Below are 24,511 nucleotides of genomic sequence, written 5' to 3' on the forward strand. Positions count from 1 at the left end.
TATACTGTATTCTTTGTATACATTTTATCAAATGTCTTTTCAATATTTACGGAGATGATTATATTGTTTTTTTATTTGACTTATTGATGGACTGTATTGTACTAATTTCCTATTATTAAATGCTCCCTAATTTATTTTTCAACAAATATTTGTTTAGTGCCTTCTGTTTGCCAGGCACTGTTGTAAGCACTGAAGAATCAGTAGAGAAAAACATAGATAAGTTTGCTGCTTTTGCTTTGGTTCTTGCTTCTGTGCTGTTTGGTAGTAGTGTCTCCTAGATGCCTATAATTTATTAATTCATTCTATGAAAATATGAATACCTACTCTGTGCCAGACACTGTGCTAGTTTCTTGGGATATTAGCAGAAAGCAAAACAGTTATGGTACTTCATGGATTTTAATGCAGGAAACAGACTTTAAACTGATAAGGTACAGATATATAATTGCAGTTTTGATAAGTGCTATCAAGGAGAAGTACAAAAAGTTTATAAGAGGGATAACTAAGTTAGGCAGTGTGGTCAGGGAAGGCCTCTTTGAACAAGTTTTATTTAAATTGAGAGCAGAGGGACTAAGTAAGAGACAGGTGAAGACGGGGGAGAGAAGAGTATTCTAGGTGAGGAAAACCACAAGGCCCCAGGTTAGGAAGTAGCTTGACATTTTCTCTGAAATGAAAGGCCAGGGTGCCTAGAGCAGGGCTTGGGCACCAAGGTAATACAGGCTGTAGGGTTAGGGCCATAGCTAATAACTATGCCAATTGTATTGCTAAGTGACTATGCCAATTGTATTGTTAAAGCAATAGCTACGCTAATTGTATGGCTAGGCATTTCATAACTAAAGCCAAAACGCTTCATTATTTTAGTTATATTAAGTTTCCATTTGTATTGTCAGGGCTAGGGCTCAGACCCTTCAAATCCATTGTACAGACTGGATCACAGACCCCTCTCATGCCAGGCTGGATCATAGACCTCTCATACGCAGGTCCACGCTAGGTAATTGGGAAAGATCCTGGGAGCCATTGGCAGACGACACGAGCTTAGTCCTCAGCAGCAGCAGCAGCTGCTTAACAGCGGCAGTAACAGCGGAAGCAGCCGTGGCAGTGGCCTCTCGGGGCATCTGGGGGGCTCTGACAGCAACAGCTTGCCACAACAGCCTCCAGCAGCAGTAGCAGCCTCTCTGGGGGTATCCCAGGGGCAGGGGAGCGGCTTGTGGATCAGAGCCACTCATCCTTTATACTTAAGTCCATAACCCAGGACACCTGGGCGCACATACGCAATTACGTTAGATAATAGCCAGGGAACACCTGGGCACACATGCATATTTACATCAAATGCTCAGCAAGATTCTGAACATCTGAGGGACCCTGACCATTTTCCTATATTTTCCCTACACAGGCTAGGGCCAGATCTGGCAGGATTTTGTAAACCATAGTATTGAATCTGGAGTTTTGTATTTAAAAAATGGGAAGAATATGAAGAATTTTATTCGAGGGTGTCATTTGCATGGAAGCAGAGAGACCAGTTAGGACGCTGTTTCAGCAGTATATGCTAGAGAGTATGGTGGCAGTAGAAATGGAGAGAAGTAGACAGATTCAGTAAATGTTTTTGGAGGTAAAATCAATGGGAATTGTTTTGGATGTAGGGGGTGAAGGGAAAAGAAGTGTCAAGGATGAATTTCCAATTTCTGGCATGAATGTGAATGAGAGTCCCATTTGCAGAAATAAGAACATTGCAGAAGAAATGAGTTTTCCTTTGAGGGGTAGGATCATGAATTCAGTTTTGGCTATGTTTAGTTTGAGATTTCTTTGAGACATTTGAGTATATATGATAAATTGGCAGCTGAATGTATGTGTCTGAACTCAGAAGAAAGGTCTGGGCCACTAGCACACAGATGATATTCAAAACTATGAGAGATGATATGATTGCATATAGAGCTGTGCTCTCCAATACAGAAGCCACTAGCTACATATGCCTACTTATATTAATTATAAATTCAGTTTCTTAGTTACAGTAGTCACATTTTAAGTGCTCATTAGCCACGTGTATTTATTGGCTACCATATTGGACAGCACAGTTACAGAACGTGCCCATCATCACAACATTCTATTGGACAATGCTGGTATAGAATGAGAAAAAGATTTAGCATTGAACTCAAAGAACTCTACTTTTTAAAAGGGTAGGTAGTGGAAGAGATACCACAAAGGGCACTAAAAATTAGTGACCAGAGAGAGAGAAACTAGATGAGTATGGTATCATAGAAGCCTTCGAAAGAGGTTATTTCAAGCAATGATCAACTGTTGATTTCTGTTAATAGGTCTAATAAGATAACTGAAGAGTGTCCATTGGATTTAGCAATGTGGAGGTTATTGGTGAACTTAAAGCAATTTCAGAGGGATGTTGGGTGTAGAAGTCATATTAGAGTGGATTAAAAGAGACTAGTTGATTGTGGAAACTTATTGCTATGATAGAGGGCCCAGTTGAGGTTGGCAGTCAAGAATTTATAATGACAGCAATCTGGGTGTGTGGGTGTAAGTATGCATATTTACCCCTTCTGGTTGCTGAGGTATAAGTACAGAGAGGCAATTTGTGGGATTTCTGAGGGTTAGAATTTAGCCAGGTAGGTGCTGTGGAAGAACAGAAGTAAGGCAGTTCTGGGTATTTACAACAGAGTGTAATGATGGCATCTCTTTGATAAAAAGGGAAGTGAAAGCAGAAGGCAGCTGATGGATAGTGAGCAAGTGGAGGAATCAGTGGGCTGGAGGTTCCCATAAGTCAAAGAACAATTTCAGTGGGGATAATGAGCAAGTAAGCTGAAAGGAATACCAGGTCAGAGTGGGATGTTTGAATTAGAAGTTTGTGAGGTGATAGTGTTTCTACAATGAAAAAATCCATGGTATAATTGAGGGAGTCCCAGTAGGAACTGAGGGAATGGTGGTTGAGGTGGAGGGGGAAGGTCATTGGATAAGGAATTTAAAGGTGTTGACTGGGTTTCCTGTGCTAATTTTAAAGGGACCCAAAATAATGGCAGGAGTTTCAGTGGAGAGGAAGTATTATGAGTCAGGTATTAAATCCTGGATTCTGAAGTTTTGGGGAGGGTGGTGGATAATCTCATACAGGAAGGAAGGGAATAAAATGGCAGTGCCCAATGGGTGAGCCTCAAAGGAGAAAGGATTTTGCCTGAGCGAGGAGGAAGGAGAATTGTCTGGGGGAGTATTAGGACAAATAAGGACACCAACCTTAAATTACATCAGGTGTGAGAGAATATAAACATCCTCCATTAAGAGGGTTGTGGGGGAAGTGCTTCTCTCAGGGAAGCCAGTTTGTCGTTGACTCTGATTTTTAATCTGGGCGCACAGTAAAATCACCTGGGGAGTATTTAAAACCCTACCTGTGTCAGGGCTTCACTCCCGAGATTCTGTCTTAATTGTCCCAGGGTGGGCCAAGGTGTCAGTATTTTCTAAAAGTGCCTCTGGAAATTCTAGTACATCCATACTTGAGAACTACTGAGAGGTGGAGGGAATGTTCAGATGAAGTTGATAGCGTGCTCACTGGTCACAGAGGTCCAGAGGGTTCTGGAAGGGAGAAGAAAAGTAGAAGGTTGGGTTGTGGGATAATTTGTCCTCTTTTCCAAACAGCATAGTGAGAGAGCATCCAGTGTTGTATTGTAAGCAATTTCTGGAATCCTCTGGCCGTTAAATAAGGTCAGTTTTATACTTGCTAAAATATATCTTTCACTTGTGGGAGAGAGAGAATATGTGTTCTTGTTCTAAATTTCTACCAGATGGAAACTGTTCTTTTTTTTTTTTTTTTTAAACCACTTTTAATATAAATCATCGGAGAAAAGGAGGACTTATGCCCTGAAGGAGTTTTTCCCTGTATCTTCGAGGCTGCTCCTAATGGACACTTTATTCATTCCTCCTCCTCTTGTTTTTCCTTTCTACAGTGGCACTCTCATTAATTTTCTTATCTCTGGTTTACTTGGTTGCCTTCTTTAACATTTATTTCTTTATTTTTATCATTTTTTCCCTTTTGGTCAGTAATTTTATTTTTCATTTTTTTAACTTATTCTACAAATATAGAAACAACAGGAAATGCAGAAAACAAAAAGTAAGCCAAAGGTTCAGAAGTGGCTTTCCACTTTAAGAAACTAGGATTTTCATTTCATTTTCTCATATCTTTGTTTTTTACAAGTGTGAAAGAGTCCCGTTCAACAGTTGCTTATTAAATGCCTTCTTTCTGTGAAGTCTGACATCATTGTCACCAGTAAAGTGACCAAAACATTTGCCTGGGACTTTCTCAATGTTAGCATTGAAAGTCCTGAGTCCTAGAAAGCCCCTCAGTCCCAGACGACCCCAGGACAGTTGGTCACCCTGACTATTGAAAGTGTTGAGTTACCTGTATATGCAGTCTGCCTCTTGCCCTTAAGGAGCTTATAGTTTCCACAGGCATGAGAAAGCAGCATACGTAATAAATCAGAATAAGAATATAAACAAGTTTAGTCATGCATCACTTAATGATGAGGATATGTTTTGAGACCATGCGTCCTTAGGTGATTTCATTGTTGTGCGAACATCATAGAGTATACTTAAACAAAGCTAGATGGTATAGCCTACTACACACCTATAGTGGGACCACCATCATACATGTGGTCCATCGTTGACTGAAACATCGTTATGCAGCAATGACTGTGCATAGGTTTCCTGGATCACCATATCCAGACAGCTGATACAGATATAGGGCATCAGAAAAGGAGAGACGTATGTTATACGCATAAGAAATTGTCCTAGATAATTTTGCTTCTAATTCTGCTATTTTCCAATTGACTATACTTGAACAAACCCACTCCTGAACATAGGTTATTGTATTGGTTTTGTAAGTTTATTCAAAACGCACATTTTCCACTTGAGGTAATGAGGTATAGAGGTTTCTTTTCTGAATATTTTGAACCAATCCCACTGTTTTCTTTTTTAATTAGTTTGTAAATTTAATTTAATCTGTACCTATGAACGAACCATTCTACTTTGTTTTCTTCATGCTTCAGATACTCTTACTATATGAGGGTACTTCAAAAAGTTTGTGGAAAAATAGAATTATAAAATAATACAAATCTTTCCAAGAACTTTTCGAAGTGCCCTTGTATGATCTGATTTGAAATGGTAGAAATTTCCAGCTAAGGAATAGGAGGAGGATGATTGAGGAATTTTTCTTTTGCTAGAATTTAGAGGCTCCTGCATTGATATCTGAGAGATAGATCAGAACACAGGAAACGGTGATTTTAGTATGTATCACATCACTAGATCAGGCTGTTTGTTGAATCAGACCTAGGAGTGCTCGCTTCCCTTAGGGTTCCCTCTCAGCATTTTCCCCTCCACCACCATGATACCAAATCCCTTGATCTTGTACTCGTGCGTGTGCTTCCTATATTAGAGGTCTGGAACATTTGTGATCTGGACCTTCTTCTATTAACCCATTGAGAGTATGAGTCCAATAAAACATTGTATCTCAAAGCTGTGTGTGTATGGATTTCAATTCTTCTTAGGTGGCTGCAAAATTCGGGTTCAGGGGGACTGGACCAGAGAGCGCTGCTTTGAAATCCTTGATGAGGAACACTGTTCAAAGTTCCTCTCAGAGGTCTTTGCTGCTCAAGAAGGTAACTCAAGGCTCAGTAATTTTCTTTCTACTATTTCAGTGTGAGTGAAATTCTGACATGCTGATACAGAGGCAGGTGGCCGTTAGCAAAGTACCTCACCCCTTGAGCCCTGATAGCTGATATTTTTTTTCTTCAGGAATGAACCCAGGGATTGGCTAGGGAACAAGTCTGTCCAGCTTTAAGGACACTGAGCCAATTTCCAGAATCTTCAGTGTCATGACAAGTACAGTTTACCGCAGACTGTATTCCTCCTTCTGCCCCCACATGACCTCAGAGCTGCCGTCATTTCCTTAGTCTCTTCCATTACATTCAAGAAGGTGCTGGCCCCTTCATATAAGGAGTGTTGAATGAATGGTTTTTGGTTTTGGTAAATTCCACTCAATGAAGGGCACCCCAGTTTCTGACCATGACCCTTATCTCTTCAGCTCAGTCACAACTTCTTGTTCCAGAGCAAAAGGACTCATCTAGCTGGTACCAGAAATTAGACACGAAGGACAAACCTTCTGCTTTTTCAGGTACTGAAAGGATTCTGTTTTCCCTGGTTACTATGATCATTGCAGAGTCAGTAGATTTTATCAAGCCAGATGAGATGATGTGGGTTAAAGTCAATGTCAGACTCATTCTCCTGTGGAGTGGTTTTATTGAACCCATGCACACTGATTAATGTTCACACCTAATCCTTTCTGTGGTACAAATTGCTTTTCAGGAGCCAGTTTAGCAGAGTGGTAAAAAGTATAGGCTCCAGAACTAGAGACCCTGAGTTTGAATCCCAAGTCTAGGACTTACTAGTTATATGACCTTGGTCAAGAACTCAACAACTCTTAGCTTCCATTTCCTTTTCAGTAGCATGGGAAGATTTTTACTAGTACCTACCTCATGGGGATTTTGTGATGATTAAGTGAGATAATGATATAATCCCTTATTGGCAACCATGCATTGTGCTAAGTCTTCAATAAATGTTAGCTGTTATTATTCAGGTTCCAGATTAATGTAAACTTCTGTTGTTCTAGTTAGTATATCAGTGCTTCAGGGATGGATGTGCTTCTTCCCCCATCTAAGTAATTACTACCCTCATGATACCTTTCTGTTTAGTAATGCCACTGATCAAATCATGACCAAATCAAATCCCTGTCTACCCTGGATATGTTGGATGTTAGCTTTTTCCCCCTTTGACTTTGGATTCTGTGTCCTTCAGGGCTTCTTGGATTTGAGGATAATTTTTCATCTATAAATTTGGACAAGAAAATAAATTTACCAAATCAGCCTACAGGGATTCATCGGGAACCCCCACCCCCACCTCCACCCGCTTCAATGAATAGAATGTAAGTCTATGTCAAAACATATTTACCCTGTAGGAGACTTATATTTTAGGCAGTTTTACTTTTGAATTCCTCATTTATTTGCTAGGCTTCCACGTGAAAAAGAAGCTTCTAACAAGGAGCAGCCCAAAGTGACCAACACCATGCGGAAGCTCTTTGTACCAAATACCCAGTCTGGGCAGCGAGAAGGTCTCATCAAACATATCCTGGCAAAGCGAGAGAAAGAATATGTCAACATTCAGACTTTCAAGTGAGTCTCTCCTCTGTTTACTTAGTGTATTAGTCTATTTTGTGTTGCTGTAACAGAAATACCTGAGACTGGGTGATTTATAAAGAACAGAGGTTTATTTGGCTTACAATTCTGGGATAGCTGCATCTGGCACGAGCCTCAGGCTGCTTCTACTCATGGTGGAAAGCGGCAGGCAGCCAGCGGGTATAAGCAGATCACATGGCAAGAGGAAGCAAGAGAGAGAGAGAGAGAGGAGGTACCAGGGTCTTTTAAGCAACCAGCTCTCACGAGAACTAATAGAGCTAGATCTCACTCAGGACCCCCACCCCCCAGAGAGAACATCAATCCATTCATGAGGGATCCGCCCCCATGACTCAAACAGCTTCCAGCACTGCCACATTGGGGATCAGATTTCCACATGAGTTTTGGTGGGGACAACACATCCAAACTCTATCACTGAGTCTAAAAAGTTAGTGGGTACAGCAGACAATGGCCTTTTGATATTTAAGGTATTAGCTTAACTAAGAATCAAAGCATGATTGAAAGGAATGGTTATCTGATTCAATCCCCTGTCTCTATGTTGGTCAATAACATGCATATCTGAAATAATACAGATGCTATAATTTCCCTTGGATTTTCTAACTACTAATAATACCATGTCTACTAATATTTCTATCCTCTCTTAGAGAACCAAATCAAGCTCACATGTACTAGAGAATTATCCTGTAGCACATTCCTTCAGCAAGTGTGTTTATCTATCTGGCCTGGTGAATTTTTTTCCAGCCAATACTGGAACATTAAAGTCCACCATTACCACTAGATCTTAATTTACTTACTTTGGTAGGTTAACTAAAGAAAGTTTCACCCATTCCTCTTGTTTGGGAGGTCTGTCTTGGATTCTTTTGTCTGTATTATTTTTCATTTGAACTTTACTTGTTGATATCCGCTTTTCTGGACCTGGTGTGTGTGGCGTATGGCGGGTATTATGTGGCATGGCGTGTATTCCCTGTGTGCAAAGAAACAACACTTTTCTTTGTTATTCATGGGCAGAATGTTCTCTTCTAGTCCAAGATTCCAGTCCCATCTGTTATTCCCATCATGCCTCATTTATTCTAATTCGATCACAACCATATCCCTATGCTAAAACCTCTAGTTCCTTACATTCCCCACAATGCTTATATTTGTATGTAAACAGTTATGACAGTCATGAGTTTTCTGTTTTCCCCTTAATACTATATTTGTGTCATCAGAATTTCCTACACAGATGTCTTTGTAATCCTTTGGGAAGTGAGTTTTTGGATTCAACTACAGTCCCTTATAGGACAGTTATCCATATTAGACTAGCTCACAGCATGAAGAGACCTCTTTCCCATTTGTAAGCTCTCCCTTCGAGTATGAGTTTGGATGGATATGAATTGAAGGGAAATGTGGTAGGGCTGGCTGGTTAGCTCAGTTGGTTAGAGCACAGCCTAGTAACACCCAGATCAAGGGTTTGGATCTCAAAACTTGCCAGCCATCAAATAAAGTAAAATTCAAATAAAAAAGAAAGGAAATGTAGAGCAATTAACTTTGTGTTTTTTTAAATAGAGACGTGGTTCCTTTCTGTAGGTTCATTTAATATAAAATTTAGAGAAAATAAGCCCACTGCTTTTGTGTTGTAGCTTCAAGAGGTTTTTCTTACGTGTGTGTCAAAACATTTTGAGGAATTGTTAGCTTATTGTGAACATACCCTTGTATGAAGTGACAAGAGAGACCTTCTGTTGGTTCATACTTGATCTCTGTTTTCAAATTATTTTTTGGTATTATGTATTAGATTTTTTGTTGGAACTTGGAATGTGAATGGCCAGTCTCCAGATAGCGGATTAGAACCTTGGCTGAACTGTGATCCGAATCCTCCTGATATCTACTGCATTGGGTAAGTAACAGTTTTCGAATTTCCTTTCAGCTGTATGTTTAGTGTTAGTTTACATGACATTTTGCCTTCTTTTTTTAAAAAAAAAATTTGGTAAAAACCTACTGTAGAATGTATGTGAGAGTAAACTTGTGGGTCAAATTTGTGATATCAGAAAGGAATAGATACCTAAAATGGTATAAGGAATCTAGTCCTCTCAAAATCCATAGATAACTATATTCTTCATAGAAGCTGAGACTTAAAGGTCAATTCTAACAGTGAGTATTCCCAGGATGTAAGAGCAAAACTCTACTGTTATCCCTTGTGAGAGGTGTTTTTGTTTATTTTTTGCACAGTCTATGAATATACTGATGAGGATTCATTAGAAAAGAAAGCTACTTGTCCTTACTGATAACCTGAGTGAACAGAGCAGGTCTATAAAATTTCTCTGTCTTCCATCCTTTTTTTTTACCTAATGTCTCAGCAAATGGGACAGGAGGTAGCCAGAGATAATTATAGAATATGCATAGATCTCACATCCTTTTTTTTTCTCAGATTCCAAGAGCTGGACTTGAGCACAGAAGCCTTTTTCTACTTTGAATCTGTGAAAGAACAAGAGTGGTCCATGGCTGTGGCGAGGGGTTTGCATTCGAAAGCCAAGTATAAGAAAGTAAGCCACATTTAATTACCATTTTTAGCATACATATTAGTCTGTTTCTGTTACTTATAACAGTACCAGGAACTGGATGATTAGTAAGAAAACAAAGTTTATTGCTTACAGTTTCAGAAGCTGGGAAATCCAAAGTCCAGGAAACACATCTGGTAAGGGTCTTCTTGGTGTTGGCTTTACAGCAATGCAGGGGTCTCACATAGCAGAAAATGGTGGAGCAGAGAGAGACTCTTCGTGTGCTCTCCTTTTAAAGCTCTCTGAACCATGCCCCTGACCGCCATTGTTAATCCATTTGCTATAGCCTCTTCAAGGCCCCAGCTTTCAATTACCATAATAGGACTTCCCACCCTGTTAACACTGTCACAGTGGGGGCCAAGTCTCCAACACATTAAACTTTTGGAGGGACACAATTCAATTCCTAATATTCCAGCTCTGGCCCTCCAAAACTCATGTCCTTTTCACGTACAAATAAATTAATTTCATCCCCAAAGTCTTAACTTGTTTCAACTCAAAGGTCCAAAGTCCCAAATCCCGTCTGTGAAATCAAAACAAGTTATTTACTTCCAAGATACAATGGTGGGACAAACATAGGGTAAATATTACCATTCCAAAAGGGAGAAGTAGGCCAAAAGAAAGGGGTTGAACAAGTCCAAAGCCCAGCGGGGCAGGCATTAAATCTCAAAGCTGATGAATCATGTATCTTCACTCCATGTCCGACTTCTGCACACTGGTGCAGGGATTGGGTCCCTAAGTCCTCAGGCAGCTCCACTTCTATGGCTTTCCTGGTCTCAAGTGATGCTTTAGCTCTCGCAGGCTGGCATTGCACACTGGTAGCTCTACAATTCTGGGGTCTCCGTGGCAGTCCCATTCTCCATAAGGCATGGCACTGATGGCGTTTCTCTGCTGCAACTCTGACCCCACGTTTCTGCTCAGCGTTGATCTAGCGAAGGCTTCATGCAGTAACTCTGCTCCTGTGACAGATTTCTTCCTGGGCCCCCAGGCTTTTCCATATATGTCTGTTGAAATAGAGGTGGAAGCTCCCAAACCTCCATAGCTCTGGCGTTCTGCAAGTCTGCACACCTAACACCAAGTGGACTCCACCAAGGCTTCCAGCTTGTAGCTTCCAAAGCTATGGGTCCAGCCACCCCTGGGGCCAATTTAGCCATGGCTAGAACAGCTGAAGCAGCTGAGGTGCTGATGTGGGGAGCAGCATCCCAAGGTGGCCCTGGGCAGCGAGCCCATGGAGGGTGCCTCAGGCCTGTTCCCCAAGACCATCTATCTCCCTGGGCCTCTGGGCCTGTAATGAAAGGGCTGGCCCCAGAGGCTTCTGCAGTGCCTTTAGGGCTTTTTCCCCCTTCTCTTGATAATCTCTTTCTTTTGTACTAATCTTCTTAGCACCACCGCATTTTTCTCTTGAAAATGCTCTCTGCTTCTCTACCATATGGCCAGGCTACAAATTTTCCAAATCTTTACACTCTGCTTCCCTTTTAATTGTATATTCTGGTTTTACGTCATACCTTTCTGCCATACTCAGTGTAGGCTGTTACAAGTAGCCATGAAGCTTCCTGAATGCTTTGCTGCTTAGAAATTTCTTTCACCGAATACCCTGGATCAGTACCTTGAAGTTCCACATTCCATAAAACTTTTGGGCATGAATGCAGCCAAGTTCCTTGCCACTTCGTAGCTAAGGTGATCATTGCCCCAGTTTCCAATAAGTCTCTTCTTGTTTATATCTTCTGAGACCTCCTTAGAATGGTCTTTACAGTCCGTATTTCTATCAGCATTCTAGTCACCACCACTTAATCAGTCTTTAAGAAGTTCCAAACTTTCCTCAACAGCATGTAGGCTTTTCATAGCCTGTACCTCTAAATTCTTCCAACCTTTGCCTAACACCCAGTTCTAAAACCGCTTCCACATATTCAATTATTTGTTATAAGTAACACTCTTCTCCTGGTACCAATTTCTGTATTAGTCTGTTTCTGTTGCTTATAACACAATACCTGGAACTGGGTGATTTGTAAGAAAAGGAAATGTATTGCTTCTAGTTTAAGAGGCTGGGAAGTCCAAAGTCCATGGAACACATCCAGCGAGGGTCTTCTTGGTGGTGGCTTTACAGTAATGCAGGGGTCTTACATGGCAGAAAATAGCAGAGAGTGAGAGAGTCTTTGTGTACTCTCCTTTTAAAGCCCTCCAAACCACACCCCTCTCTGACCACCATTATTAATCATTCACTATGGCATGGTCCTGTAATCTAATTACCTCTTCAAGGCCCCACCTCTCAGTTATCATAATAGGGCTTCCCACCTTCTTAACACTGTCACAGTGGGGTCCAAGCCTCCAACACATTAAACTTTTGGAGGGACATAATTCAATCCATAATAGTATATGAGTAAATAGAACTCACTAGGAGTTATTCCGTTATCTATAACTTGTTCCAGAAGAATGGTTTAATTGAATTCTTCCCTGTGTGTAGTACTAGGATAGGGCAGACTAATTCTTCGTACTTATTTCCTAGAGAAAAAAATTTCCCTAAGCTTTCTGATCCTGTACTTTCATTGCTTAGTTTTATGAGAGAAAAAAAATAATTTTATTCTCATATGAATAATAAGGCAACTTATTTGTACAACTAAATTTGAAGGTTGAAATTTGAAATTGTTCACTGACATGAGAATTCGATTATGAAGTATGTGGGTGCATAGGGTATTTGGAATCAGAGCAAGAATAGAGTGTTGTGGAATTTAAATGAGTTCTAAACTTGGTTGTAAGTGAACTATAGAGTTGACTTTAGCAAGGTGGGCCAATTTGTTAGTCTTTAGAAGGCATGTAGTAGAGGCACTTAGCTACTAGAAGAGTTATTTTAATTACAGGGCTACCATACTAAGCTCTCTAAAAGGAATAATCGGAATAATTTTCCTCTATGTCTTCTAACAGTTTATGTAGATAATAAAACTGAAGATATGTTTCTCTCATATAGGTCTGTGAATAATACATATCTCAGACATATTTCTAGCTTTAGTTCATATGTTAAAAATAATCAAAGTAAAAAGGATTGCTGTTTTATAGATTTAAATTTCTTACAGAATTACAAATCAGAAACTAGGAAGGAGAGATGGAAGGAACAATTTGAGATAGTGGTTTTATCTTTATTATTTGAACTTTTAATGCTGCTTACTTCTGGGAGGCTAAAAAGTGATTAAAAGAATGGATCTAGAGCTGAGTGTACTTATTGTCCCTCATGGCTTTTAACTTATTGGGTCAGAGCCAGATTAGAGCTTCCTCAGAGAATTTTGGTTTCCACATTGTCAGGTCCACTGGGAAGTTAGAGGATTTGGATTCAGATTTGGGCATCAGTATGTCGTCTTGGCGGAAAATTAGTTGCGGGAAGTTAGATATGTGGCAAAGAGTGGTGTTACCATTAACTTTTAATAACCAGCCCCCCCCCGCCCCCTCCACTGGAACTCATAGGTTCAGCTAGTCCGTCTTGTTGGGATGATGCTCCTTATATTTGCCAGAAAGGATCAGTGTCGATATATCCGTGATGTTGCTACAGAAACAGTTGGAACTGGAATCATGGGGAAAATGGTGAGTTACTTTGCAAATGATCTTGATTATTATTTATGTCTATGTGAAGTTTAATTGCTAGTTGTATGTACTAACTGTGAATAATTTCTCTTGCTAACAGGGAAACAAAGGTGGAGTAGCTGTGAGATTTGTGTTTCACAACACTACATTTTGCATTGTCAATTCACACCTGGCTGCCCACGTGGAGGACTTTGAGAGAAGGAATCAAGATTATAAGGACATCTGTGCGAGAATGAGTTTTGTGGTCCCAAATCAGACCCTCCCACAACTGAACATCATGAAACATGAGTGAGTGGTTAACTCCCCTGTGACCTTAGAATAGTGGGCCCAAGAAGAGCTTAAATGTGTTGAGAAACTATAGAGCTGTGAAGAGTGAGGGATTACCATGTTGGGGTCACAAAGAAGAAAGCATTTTTGAGGAATAGCAGACTCACTGAGGCAGGGAAATTAGATTTGACATCAAAGGAAAGGTTAGTTGTATTAGTGGGGCATCTAGAATAATGCTGGAGGGATCTGTGAGTTGGAGTCCGTTTTTATAGTCTTTTATTATAAAGTAGAGATGTTCATTGTAAATGTAATAAAAGATAAAAGTAAAAGTAAAAATCCCTCATTTCTTATCCTCTAGTCTCCCCCGCCAGTCCCTCTCTCCAAAGAAAACCATCTTAACAGTTGGGTGTGTATCCTTCTAGATCTGTACTGTCCAATGACAGCCAGTAGCCATATGTGCTACTGGACATTTGAAAGTGGCTAGTCCAAATTGAGATGCACTGTAAGCATAAACTATACACTGGATTTCAAAAACTTGGTAGGGAGAAAAATATAAAATATCTCAATTTTTAAAATGTTGGTCATATTGAAATGGTAATAATGTGGATATATTGGGTTAAATGAAATTTATTGTTAGTTATTTTCACTTGTTTCTTTTATTTTTAAAATGCAGCTACTAGAAAATTTTAAATTATACTGTGACGTATATTATAATTTCATCAAAGAGCACTTTTCTAGATTTTTCTCTATGCACATACAAACACACACATACTCGTTGTGTAGGATTGTATTATTCTATTTATTGTGGATATCCTTCTAAGCCAGTATATACAGATCTACATTATTCTTTTTAATGGCCATGATTATTAAAAATAGGAGTGGCAGAGAGAGGTCAGTGAAGAATGGGAGTTAATAAGTACAGAAGCAGAAATACATTGAGGAATGGACTGGATGATGGTCGAAAGTGATTAATTGTAAAGAAATTAACACTACTCATTGAAATTCTGAGGGTATGATATGGAATAAGTGGTTTGAGGTGGGAATTAGTAGGAAAGCAAAAGACAATTTAGGGCTATTAGAATCAATAGAAAGTAGGGTAATTGAGGAAAGAGTAGGGAAGGGTAGTGATATTGGCCTGTATTTCACAGAAGTAAAGTCAAGGCCTTGAAATTTTTGGACATGAAGTTTCCCAAAAATTCCATAAATTTATTTTCCCAGGATTTCATAAAATTCATGTTGCTTTTGAGATTGGCAAAGTAACCCATTGGAAACTTGAGATAGCTCACAGGAGAATTCATTTTGATTTGGTAATTTAATTGTCTCCTTTTGTGGGGCACTCAAGCACATTGAGGGGCCCATTGCTGTGACTTGGAGCTGAGACTCCCAAGGCATGCCAGTCTCCTGCCTGCCTGGACTTAAACTGCAGATCTTGGGCAGAGATAAACAGGTTGGCTGAACTGGAGAGCCCTGGACCTACTTTTCCTAGTGGGCCCTGCCTGGGAGAACTGTCATTCAGACCATCTAGACCTTAGCAGAGTCTGCAGAAAACCTCAGGACACTGAGAAGCAGAAAACTTTCAGATTCTCTTTCCCCAGGGACCTGGCAAGTAGCCAGGCAAAATTTTGAGGTTAGTGCAGCAAGTAAACTGCATGCTTCTCAGTGTCTTAACTCCTTGGCTTCTGAATTCCATACATATACTGTACTTCCTCGTTTTCATTCTTCACATATGGAGTGCCTATTGTCACACCTGTTTAGTAATCCATTGTCTCTCCCAGGTGTTGACAGTACTTGCTCCCAAAGGATTAGTTACAGCTTTAAAACCCTTGTCAGATAGTGATAAATGAACACTTATCCATAATCTACCCATTTTTTTCTCTTCGTTCTTCTCTGATTGATTTTTATCCTAATTATTACTGCTTCTGTTCATATATTTCTTGATCCTCAGTGTTGTCATTTGGTTCGGAGATTTGAACTACAGACTTTGCATGCCTGATGCCAGTGAGGTGAAAAGTCTTATTACTAAGAATGACCTTCAGAGGCTTTTGAAATTTGACCAGGTAAATAAAGTTTCACTTTATAGGAACTTTCCTAGATGGCAGATAAGATTGTAAGGACTATGAGATAGGCACGTGGGAGGCATGTCTTACTTTAGGAAGTGATGGAAAGGTATTATCTTGTGAAAACAGTGTGACTAGTGATGCACTGAATACATACAGGGTTTGTGGTGCTTTTATTAAGTGCTTGGATGGGACAGAGGAGATAATGTTAGTGCTAAAAAATAAATCTAACATTCAGTAAGTATCAGGAAGAGATTTGTATAAATGAGTTGGAGAATGGGTGGGGTTAATTGGAGAACACTTCCTGGAGGAAGTGGGCCCTCAGCTATGTTGATGTGGCTTGGCAGATGGAACAGGGAAAACTGTTCTATGCTTACTTGTCAGGCTGAGCAACAGCTTGGTGGTAAAAGAGGGAGGCCCTGTGAGGGGTACTGGGAAATACAGCAAAGTTTATCTGGGATGAATAGCATAAGCTGTTGTCTAATTGGAACTGATCGATAAGTTGGGGCTAGCTGGTATATGGCTGTTGATGTTAAAACCTGTGGAAAAAGCATTGATCCTATAACATTTCTCTAAAACCTGATATTCAGGAACCTAGTTTCCATGTACTTGACAGTAAATTTGCCTCAGAACCTGGCATGAGACTTGAATTTGTACTTCAGCATATGGATGCTGGCTGCTAAAAGTGAATGCTTCTTACTGAGGGAAGAAAATGTTTTGACTTGATTCAAATGTCTTCATATCCTTATGAGAACCTTTTGATCTTCAGACATGGTCAAAATTCAGGTGTTTTGCAGTAGAATGGCTTTTGCAGTGAGCCTTTCTTGGCTGGGTCTACCTTCATATTCAGGTTGGCTAGCTAATTTCTTCACATTTCTTCCTCTATCCAGCCTCCGAAAGGGGTACAGTTGGAATAAATTCTGAGTCTTATGTAACTCTGGTAAAATATTTGAGTGAAGATAACTTTCAAAACAATTTGCAACTATTCACTGAATTTGGTTTTGGAATTATCCATTCAACATTTGTGTGCTTTTTTTTTTTTTTTTTTTTTTTTTTTTAAATTAAAATTGTGCTGGGTGGTTCCTGCCCAGCTCCAAGGAACTCAACAATTATTTAGATTTCATTTTTCCATTTTATCCCTGGTCACTATTAGCAGTAAAAAAATTAGTGATGTGGAAATAACAAGTATCCTATCTGAGGGTGAGTTTAGATGCTGTGGCAATGCCGAGATTTAACTTTAAGGTAGAGTTGTAAAGGCTATGGAACTGGATACTTAGAAATAACAACAGTGGCTAATCAACCTGATTATCACTTATATTAATATGGTATTACTCTGCTTATGTGATGCTTCTTTCTATCTGTAGCTAAACATTCAGCGCACACAGAAAAAAGCTTTTGTAGACTTCAATGAAGGGGAAATCAAGTTTATCCCCACTTATAAGTATGACTCTAAAACAGACCGATGGGATTCCAGGTAAAGTGATAAGAACCTTCTTACAAAATGAATTAAAGCTTGATCTTATTTCTGTCTCTCAATATTGGTAAGGGGCTAGGAATTTTTAGATCATACCATAAGCAGATATAAAAAACTAATGGCTCAGTGCTATTACGGAAGAGTTTTAATTCAAGTGTACTCAAAGGTGAGCTTATCCTAGGAAAGTATTACTTATATGTCAGGGCTATTGAAGATGGGCTGCCTGCAGTGCCTTATTTCTGTCACCCTGGCAGACTTACTTAGATTTTTGCCTTCCTGATCTCACCCCTATTTCTTACCTATTGCTCATTCTGACTCTTTTTATTGAAACTGCTTCTCAGCTGTCTGACTCAGGGTACCAGAAGGTGAAAACAAAGAGCCATGAAAGGTTCTTCTAGCACAGTAGTTATCAATCCTGAGAACACATTACAATCTTCTGGGGAGCTTTTAAAAATACTGATGCCTGGTCCCCATGTTTGTCACTGCTGGAGAAAACTGAGAACCACTGTCTAGAAAGCCCTTTGATGTCCTAATCATCCCAGTAAAGTACCCCTGTCAGTAAGTTCTTGGTAACTTTGTTTTCTACCTACTATTTCTTTGTTTCTTATGGTTTCCTAGCTGCCTGAGCACAGAAGCTTGAAAGTGAATCCCTAGGCATATTCAACTGCTTCTGAGAGCATCGGGCTGGAGTGGGGAGGAGTCTGTTTGTATTCCTGTGCTCCAAGGGTGCTAGTCAGCAAATGAAAAGTGACACTGACACATCTTGTACACTTTCCCTGGTTACTTCCACTCACCTGATGAGAGTCAGTTGAAGAGCTACCAATAAGAAATGTTTGTGTCACCTTCTGGATCAGGTGTACAGGTGTTGCTTCTTTTAATAGAATGGTGAATAGGTTTTTGCCCTACCCTTGGTATTCTATGGCCTGTTAAATACATTCAGGCTTGCATACTTCGATGTTAGTTCATCTCTATTAAAAAAAAGCTGGACTTGTCCATAAAAGTCCAGGTTTAAAGGAGAAAATCTTTTCTATTATTCCTCTCCAGAGATTAAGCCCAGTGTAGGAATAGAGGGTTGAATTTTTAGATTTGGTTAATTATCTATCTGTTCTGAAGTGTTATTGCAATTCATAGAGCAAAGGAAGTATTCAGAATATAATCCTAACCTTCTGAGGATATTTTAAGAAGTTGCTATTATATATTTCCCTGTGGCAACATTGTTGAAGAAGTAATCCTAATCATAGGAGAACCACTTATTCATTCATTAGATAAATATTCATTGAGCACCAACTTTGCACCAGATACCATGCTACAGGCTAGAAGTTCAGTGGAAAACAAGCAGACGTGGTCCCTTCACAGAGCTTGCAATATAGTAGGGAAGATGATAGTTAGGAGTCATTAGGGAAGGAGAAGTATACGGTTCTTTGGGAGCATATAACAAGAGGCCCTAACCCAGGTCTAAACCAGTGTGGTAGGTATTATGTTCTTGAATTATATGTTCTCTTTATGACTCATTTCTTTATTTGCAGTGGGAAATGTCGGGTTCCAGCCTGGTGTGACCGAATTCTTTGGAGAGGAACAAATGTAAATCAACTTAATTACCGGAGTCACATGGAACTGAAAACCAGTGACCACAAGCCTGTTAGCGCACTCTTCCATATTGGGGTAAACACTTGTTCATTTATTTGTTTGTGTGTTAAGTATCTATTCCAAGAGCATTATTTAGACTCAGAACAGATCAGTAATTCAGTGAGCCATAAATATTCCATAACCAAATAATCATTTGCAGCATTGAGAAGTTGTCTCCCTCAACCCTCCCAAATATTGTCAATGTAGCTCTTAATGCTCCAGGCCTTTAAATGACACAGATGTTTCTCATGCCACCTAATGGTTGGGTGGTAACCTGAGCCTCCAAAGACAGTATGCACGAAGAATAGTTAGAAGCTAGCTTTTAATGGATGAGTAACTTTTCACCAGATGGATAGTAAGGAAGGGAAGCACCAGGAGAGAGGTTGGGTGGAGGGGTTGGGACAGCAGGAGCAAAGGCCCAGACTGATCAGAATACAACCAAGTCTGTATATTGCCTTAAAAGGCATAATGTCATCCCTACTATAGTGAAGTCTTCCTGTTCAGTAGCATAGGTTTTAAAACTTTTGCATTGTGGGCTGAATTAATGGTCAGTTATTTAATTTTTTGTCTCTATTGTGAATTTTTGTCTCTATCGTGAATATTTTTTCCTATTGTATTTTTCAGCTGTGCATTATTCATATGCAGGTTATAGCTCATACTCTTGCTGATTTAATTTACTACAGCCAGTACATTTAGGTAATTTCTTGTGGATTTTCCAGATCTATGGTCATGTAATCTGTCAGAATGTATATAGTGCAGTGCTTAATAGGATGGACTTTGTAGTAGACTGCTTGGATTTGCATTCCAGCTCAACCACTTTCTGTGTTACCATGGACAGCTTATGTAACATCCCTATGCCTCGGTTTCCTCCTCTATAAAATGTGGATAATAATGGTATCTATTTATGAGTATTAATGAATTCAGACATGCTAAGAGTGTAGTAGGGTAAATTTCTTACCTCTGTATATATGTCAATTTTTTGGCTTCTGAAATAGCTATTACCAACATGTCTTATCCTGCTATTTTAAAGAGGAATGACTTTGGGGCTTTTCCTTTAAGAACACAATTAGTTCTTCGTCTTGGAATAGATTTTAAATTTTACGAGGACAATCATGACTTTACTTTTGTCCATTTTGAAATTTAAAATAATAATGATCATTAATAGTAAGTGTTCCGGGCCAACCCCATGGTGCACTCAGGAGAGTGCAGCGCTGGGAGTGCAGCAGCGCTCCCGCCTCGGGTTCGGATCCTATATAGGGATGGCTGGTGCGCTCACTGGCTGAGCGCGGTGTGGCCGGTCACGAAAAAGACAAAACAAAAACAAAAACAAAAACAAAAAACAACGAAAACAAAAAAAATTTTTTTTTAAATAGTAAGTGTTCCTTCGATAGCAGCTACTATCTGTGTGCCAGGGACTGTGCTAGGCAATTGCACACATCTTATGTACTCACCACATCAGTGCTTTGAGTTAAATATTTCCCATTTAACAGATGAGCAGGTGGAGAACCAGTGAGTTTCAATATCTTCATTAACTGCCATACAATCTAGCAATCCCACCGCTGGGTATATACTCAAAGGAATGGAAATCATCCTGTCAGAGGGATACCTGCATGCCCGTGTTTATTGCAGCTCTATTTACAATAGCCAAGAGTTATAACCAACTAAATGTCCATTGTCAGACGACTGGATAAAGAAAGTTTATACTTACACAATGGAATACTATTCTGCCATAAAAAAGAATGAAATACTGCCATTCGCAGCAATGTGGATGAACTTAGGGAAAGGTATGTTAAGTGAAACAAGCCAGACACAGAAAGAAAAATACCACATGTTCTCACTCATAAGTAGGAGCTAAAAAAAAATAAAAATTTTAAAAAAGAAAGATAACAATCAAATAATTCATTGAACTTTAAAAAGAAGAGAACAGAACTGGGTCCACCAAAGGAGGGGAAGGGGAAGGGGAAGGTGGTTAGTGAGAAATTGGTAAAGGGCTACAAAAAATGATTACATTATGTAATGTTAAATATACTAATTATTATGATTTGAGCATCACATATTGCACACAGGTATTGATATTTAGTGCTGTACCCCACAGATATATACAATCAACTGTGTTCCAATAAAAAAAAATAATAAATAATAAATAAAAATAAGAAATGAAGACTGGGGCAAGGAGGGAGAGCATTCAACTATTCAAATAAAAGGAGAGCTGAGTTTCAAATGTGAGGTCTGTTTAACTCCCAGCGCTATGCTCTTTCCACTATCCCACAGCGCCTCTACAGTTCTAAAGTACTTATTGACTAAATTTGCCTTCAGATACTACTTATAGCCCATTTAATTTCTAGGTCTTACTCGGGGGCTGCTCTCTTTTCATCATTTGAATTCTCTTAATCCTCTCCCAGTCGCTCCAGCCCCCTGCCCTTTCCACCCTCTAGTAACCTACTCTCTAGTTCTATAAGCTCAACTTTTTTTTTTTTTTTTTTTTTAGCTCCCACATATAAGTGAGAACATGTGGTATTTCTCTTTCTGTGCCTGACTTATTTCACTTAACATAAAGTCTTCTAGGCTCATCCATGTTGCTGCAAATGACAGGATTTAATTTTTTTATGACTGAGTAGTATTCCATTATATATATATGCCACATTTTCTTTATCCATTCATCTGTCAGTGGATAACTAGGTTGATTCCATGTCATGGCCATTGTAAATATTGCTGCAATAAACATGGGGAGGCAGATATCTCTTCAGTATGCTAATTTTCTTTCCTTTGAATAAATATCAGAAGTGGGATTCTGGATCATACGGTAGTTCTGTTTTGTTTTTTGAGGAATTTCCATACTGTTTTCCATAATACATGCCCACCAACAGTGTCTAAGAGTTCCCTTTTCTGCACATCCTTGCCAGCATTTGTTATTCTTTATCTTTTTGGTAATAGCCAGTCTGACTGGAGTGAGATGATATCTCATTGTGGTTTTGATGTGCTTTTTTTTTTTTTTAAAGATGACCAGTAAGGGGATCTTAACCCTTAGCTTGGTGTTGTCAGCACCACGCTCAGCTAGTGAGCCAACAGGCCATCCCTATATAGGGATCCAAACCCTTGGCCTTGGTGTTATCAGCACCACACTCTCCCAAGTGAGCCATGGTCTGGCCCTTGATGTGCATTTTTCTGAAGATTAGTTATGTTAGACGTTTTTTCATATACCTGTTGTCCATTTGTATACCTTCTTTTGAGAAATGTCTATTCAGCTCATTTGCCCGTTTTTTAATTGGATTATTTATTTTTTTGCTTTTGAGTTGTTGAAGTTCCTTGAGAACCTGGGAATATTTTAGTACTCCAAACACACTAATCCAGAACTCCCAGTGGGATATTTAAAATTTTTCCAGACTTTCTGTGTATTTTTGTGTATCTTTAATAAAGGTCTACCTTTCTAGTTTTTAATGATTTTTAAATTGTACAGCAATTCAAAAGTGCTTTTCCTTTAAAATAAAGAAGAAATTTAAGCAGAATTTACAGATAAAGCTGAAGTTCTTCAATCCCTGGTCTGTCTTCTACTCCAAACTTTGCCTAAGCCCCCTACTCCCCAGCCAGGCCAACTACTCTTATGAGTTTATATCTTTCTAGAACAGCACTGTCCAATAGACCTTTCTATGCTTATGGAAATATCCTATTTCTGTGCCATCAAGTCCAATAGCTACTAGGTATGGGTGGCTATTGAGTACTTGAAGTATGGCTAGTGTGACTGAGAACTGAAGTTTTAATTGTATTTAACTTAAAGTAATTTAAATTGAAATGGCTCTGTTGTCATGGGCTATTGTATTAATGTCGTTCTAGACCTTTGCATATGCTTTTCTGTTTACCCATAGACAAAATATTGTTTTATGTGTAGCTGTGTGTATATCATAAATAGTCTTATACCATATGTGTTGATCTGTAATTTGCTTTTTTTTTAGTTCAACAGTGTGTCTGGAGATCTATTCCTGTTATTACATCAAGTTCTAGCTCATTGTACTTTTTTCTGAATTCTTAATTTCATCAGTAATTTTCATTTCTAAAATAATGTATCAGGTGGTGAAATTCTTTCATGTTTTTTGCCCCCTTATTTTCCTTGACGTGCCATTAAGTGCTGCAATCATGATAACCTACTGAGAAAAGATTTGATTTTATTGAGTAACCACCCAATATTTTGGACTCTTGAGCATGCTATGATTAGAGGCTTTAAAAACCACATTACATTTTTACCACCATTGGCACCAATGACTGTTAACAAAGGAGCCAAATGCTCTGTGGCCAATTAATTTCAGAAGACTTGCTGCGGGCTGGCTGAGATTAAGCTGAAATAGGGTTCCACCCCTGCACTTGGCACTGTAGTCTGTTGCATTGGTTCTCAGACTTTAGTGGACATAAGAATTGCCTACAGAGCTTTAAAAAAAAGTATAGATGCATGGACCCTGCCCCTGGGTTTTGTGATTAGCAGGCCCAGGCTGCTGTGCTTTCTAGATATACCTGAGTCGATTCTGTCGCATACCTGGTATTTTGGAAAGGTTATTACGCTAGTAGTCCAGATGTCACCTTTGGTATTAACTGTGGCCATGAGCAAGTTAGTTGATCTTTTATATCTTAATGTTCTCAACTATCAGAAGAGGAATATTCCTTGTTTTGGTAGCCTTGCAGGTTGTGAAAATAAACATGTGTAAAATACTTTTTGAAATAAAAAGTTGGAAAATTTTGTAAAAATATAAAATTCATCTTAACCTAACAGTGTAGTATGGACCCTGAAGTGATTGCTTGATCCTCAGTTCTCTGAGAGGTATAGTTCAAATACATTAAAAAAAAAAATTTTTTTTTAAAAAAAACCTTCCCCATCTGAGATATTTGGCTCAGATTTAATGCTCTTATTTTCCACATCTGCATTAGAACCTTTGCTGCATACATCAATCTTTTTTTTTTTTTTTTGACATGGATTTTTGTGAAGTTTTCTATTCTAAAAAAGAAACTGATAATAAGTTAAAATGCTATCTTAATTATATGAATTTTTGCCATCAGTGTGTATGAAGTTTTAATATTTCAAACAAAACACAGCTATATCAGGAAGCTGAAAGTGCTGTGTCAAGTGGGAAATTTTTTGATTAGTCAAGATGATTTGTTTGTTGTCATGGTTTTACTCTAGTCTAAGATATTTTGTGTCGGCCGTTTTCTAAAATGGCCATAGGTTCCATTTACTAACATACCTTTGCCATTATATAATCTGAGCTGTGATATTATGATTCTTGGCATTGTGCATAGCAGCTAAAAGAGTTAAATGCTTTAATCATATTTTTTGCTATTTCACCACTTTATGATGATTGTTAGAAGCTGTAATGTATATGTTTTGACACTGTCATTTTGTACGGTTCAAGAAATCATTTTTACCACAATTATCACATTTTCTTTACTACCAAATAACAGTGGAGCAAGAAAACAATCTTCCCAAATATTTATTAATGCCAAGCTTCTTAACATGGAGGCTTAACTTTTCCAGGCAGTTAGCCAATTAACCCTACCTTGAAGTTCAATTTATATTTGCTTTAGTGACCTTTTAAAAATTGTTAGAGACCCTTGGAGATGTGTAAGTTGAGAGCACATAAGACTAAAATAAGAATCTGTTTTCTTTCAGGTGAAAGTTGTGGATATAAGTGAGATGTCAGAAAGTGTTTGAAGACAGTATTCACACCAGTTTATTTTAAATGGTTGCTGTAATAACCAGTTTAAATT

The 24,511-nt window shown here is 38.9% G+C and overlaps 1 protein-coding gene across 1 annotated transcript in view; it reads left to right on the top strand.

Moving 5' to 3' along the window:
• Positions 1 to 24,511, top strand: part of OCRL (OCRL inositol polyphosphate-5-phosphatase) — a 66,532-nt gene that overhangs the window by 25,016 nt on the left and 17,005 nt on the right. The window contains 11 exon segments of the mRNA XM_063084911.1: positions 5,535 to 5,645; positions 6,071 to 6,160; positions 6,841 to 6,967; positions 7,053 to 7,214; positions 9,007 to 9,108; positions 9,640 to 9,754; positions 13,220 to 13,336; positions 13,437 to 13,624; positions 15,549 to 15,660; positions 17,025 to 17,134; positions 18,661 to 18,796. Coding sequence (XP_062940981.1) covers positions 5,535 to 5,645; positions 6,071 to 6,160; positions 6,841 to 6,967; positions 7,053 to 7,214; positions 9,007 to 9,108; positions 9,640 to 9,754; positions 13,220 to 13,336; positions 13,437 to 13,624; positions 15,549 to 15,660; positions 17,025 to 17,134; positions 18,661 to 18,796 — 1,370 coding nt within the window.

This window comes from Cynocephalus volans, chromosome X (assembly GCF_027409185.1).
Source record: "Cynocephalus volans isolate mCynVol1 chromosome X, mCynVol1.pri, whole genome shotgun sequence".
Taxonomy (NCBI): domain Eukaryota; kingdom Metazoa; phylum Chordata; class Mammalia; order Dermoptera; family Cynocephalidae; genus Cynocephalus; species Cynocephalus volans.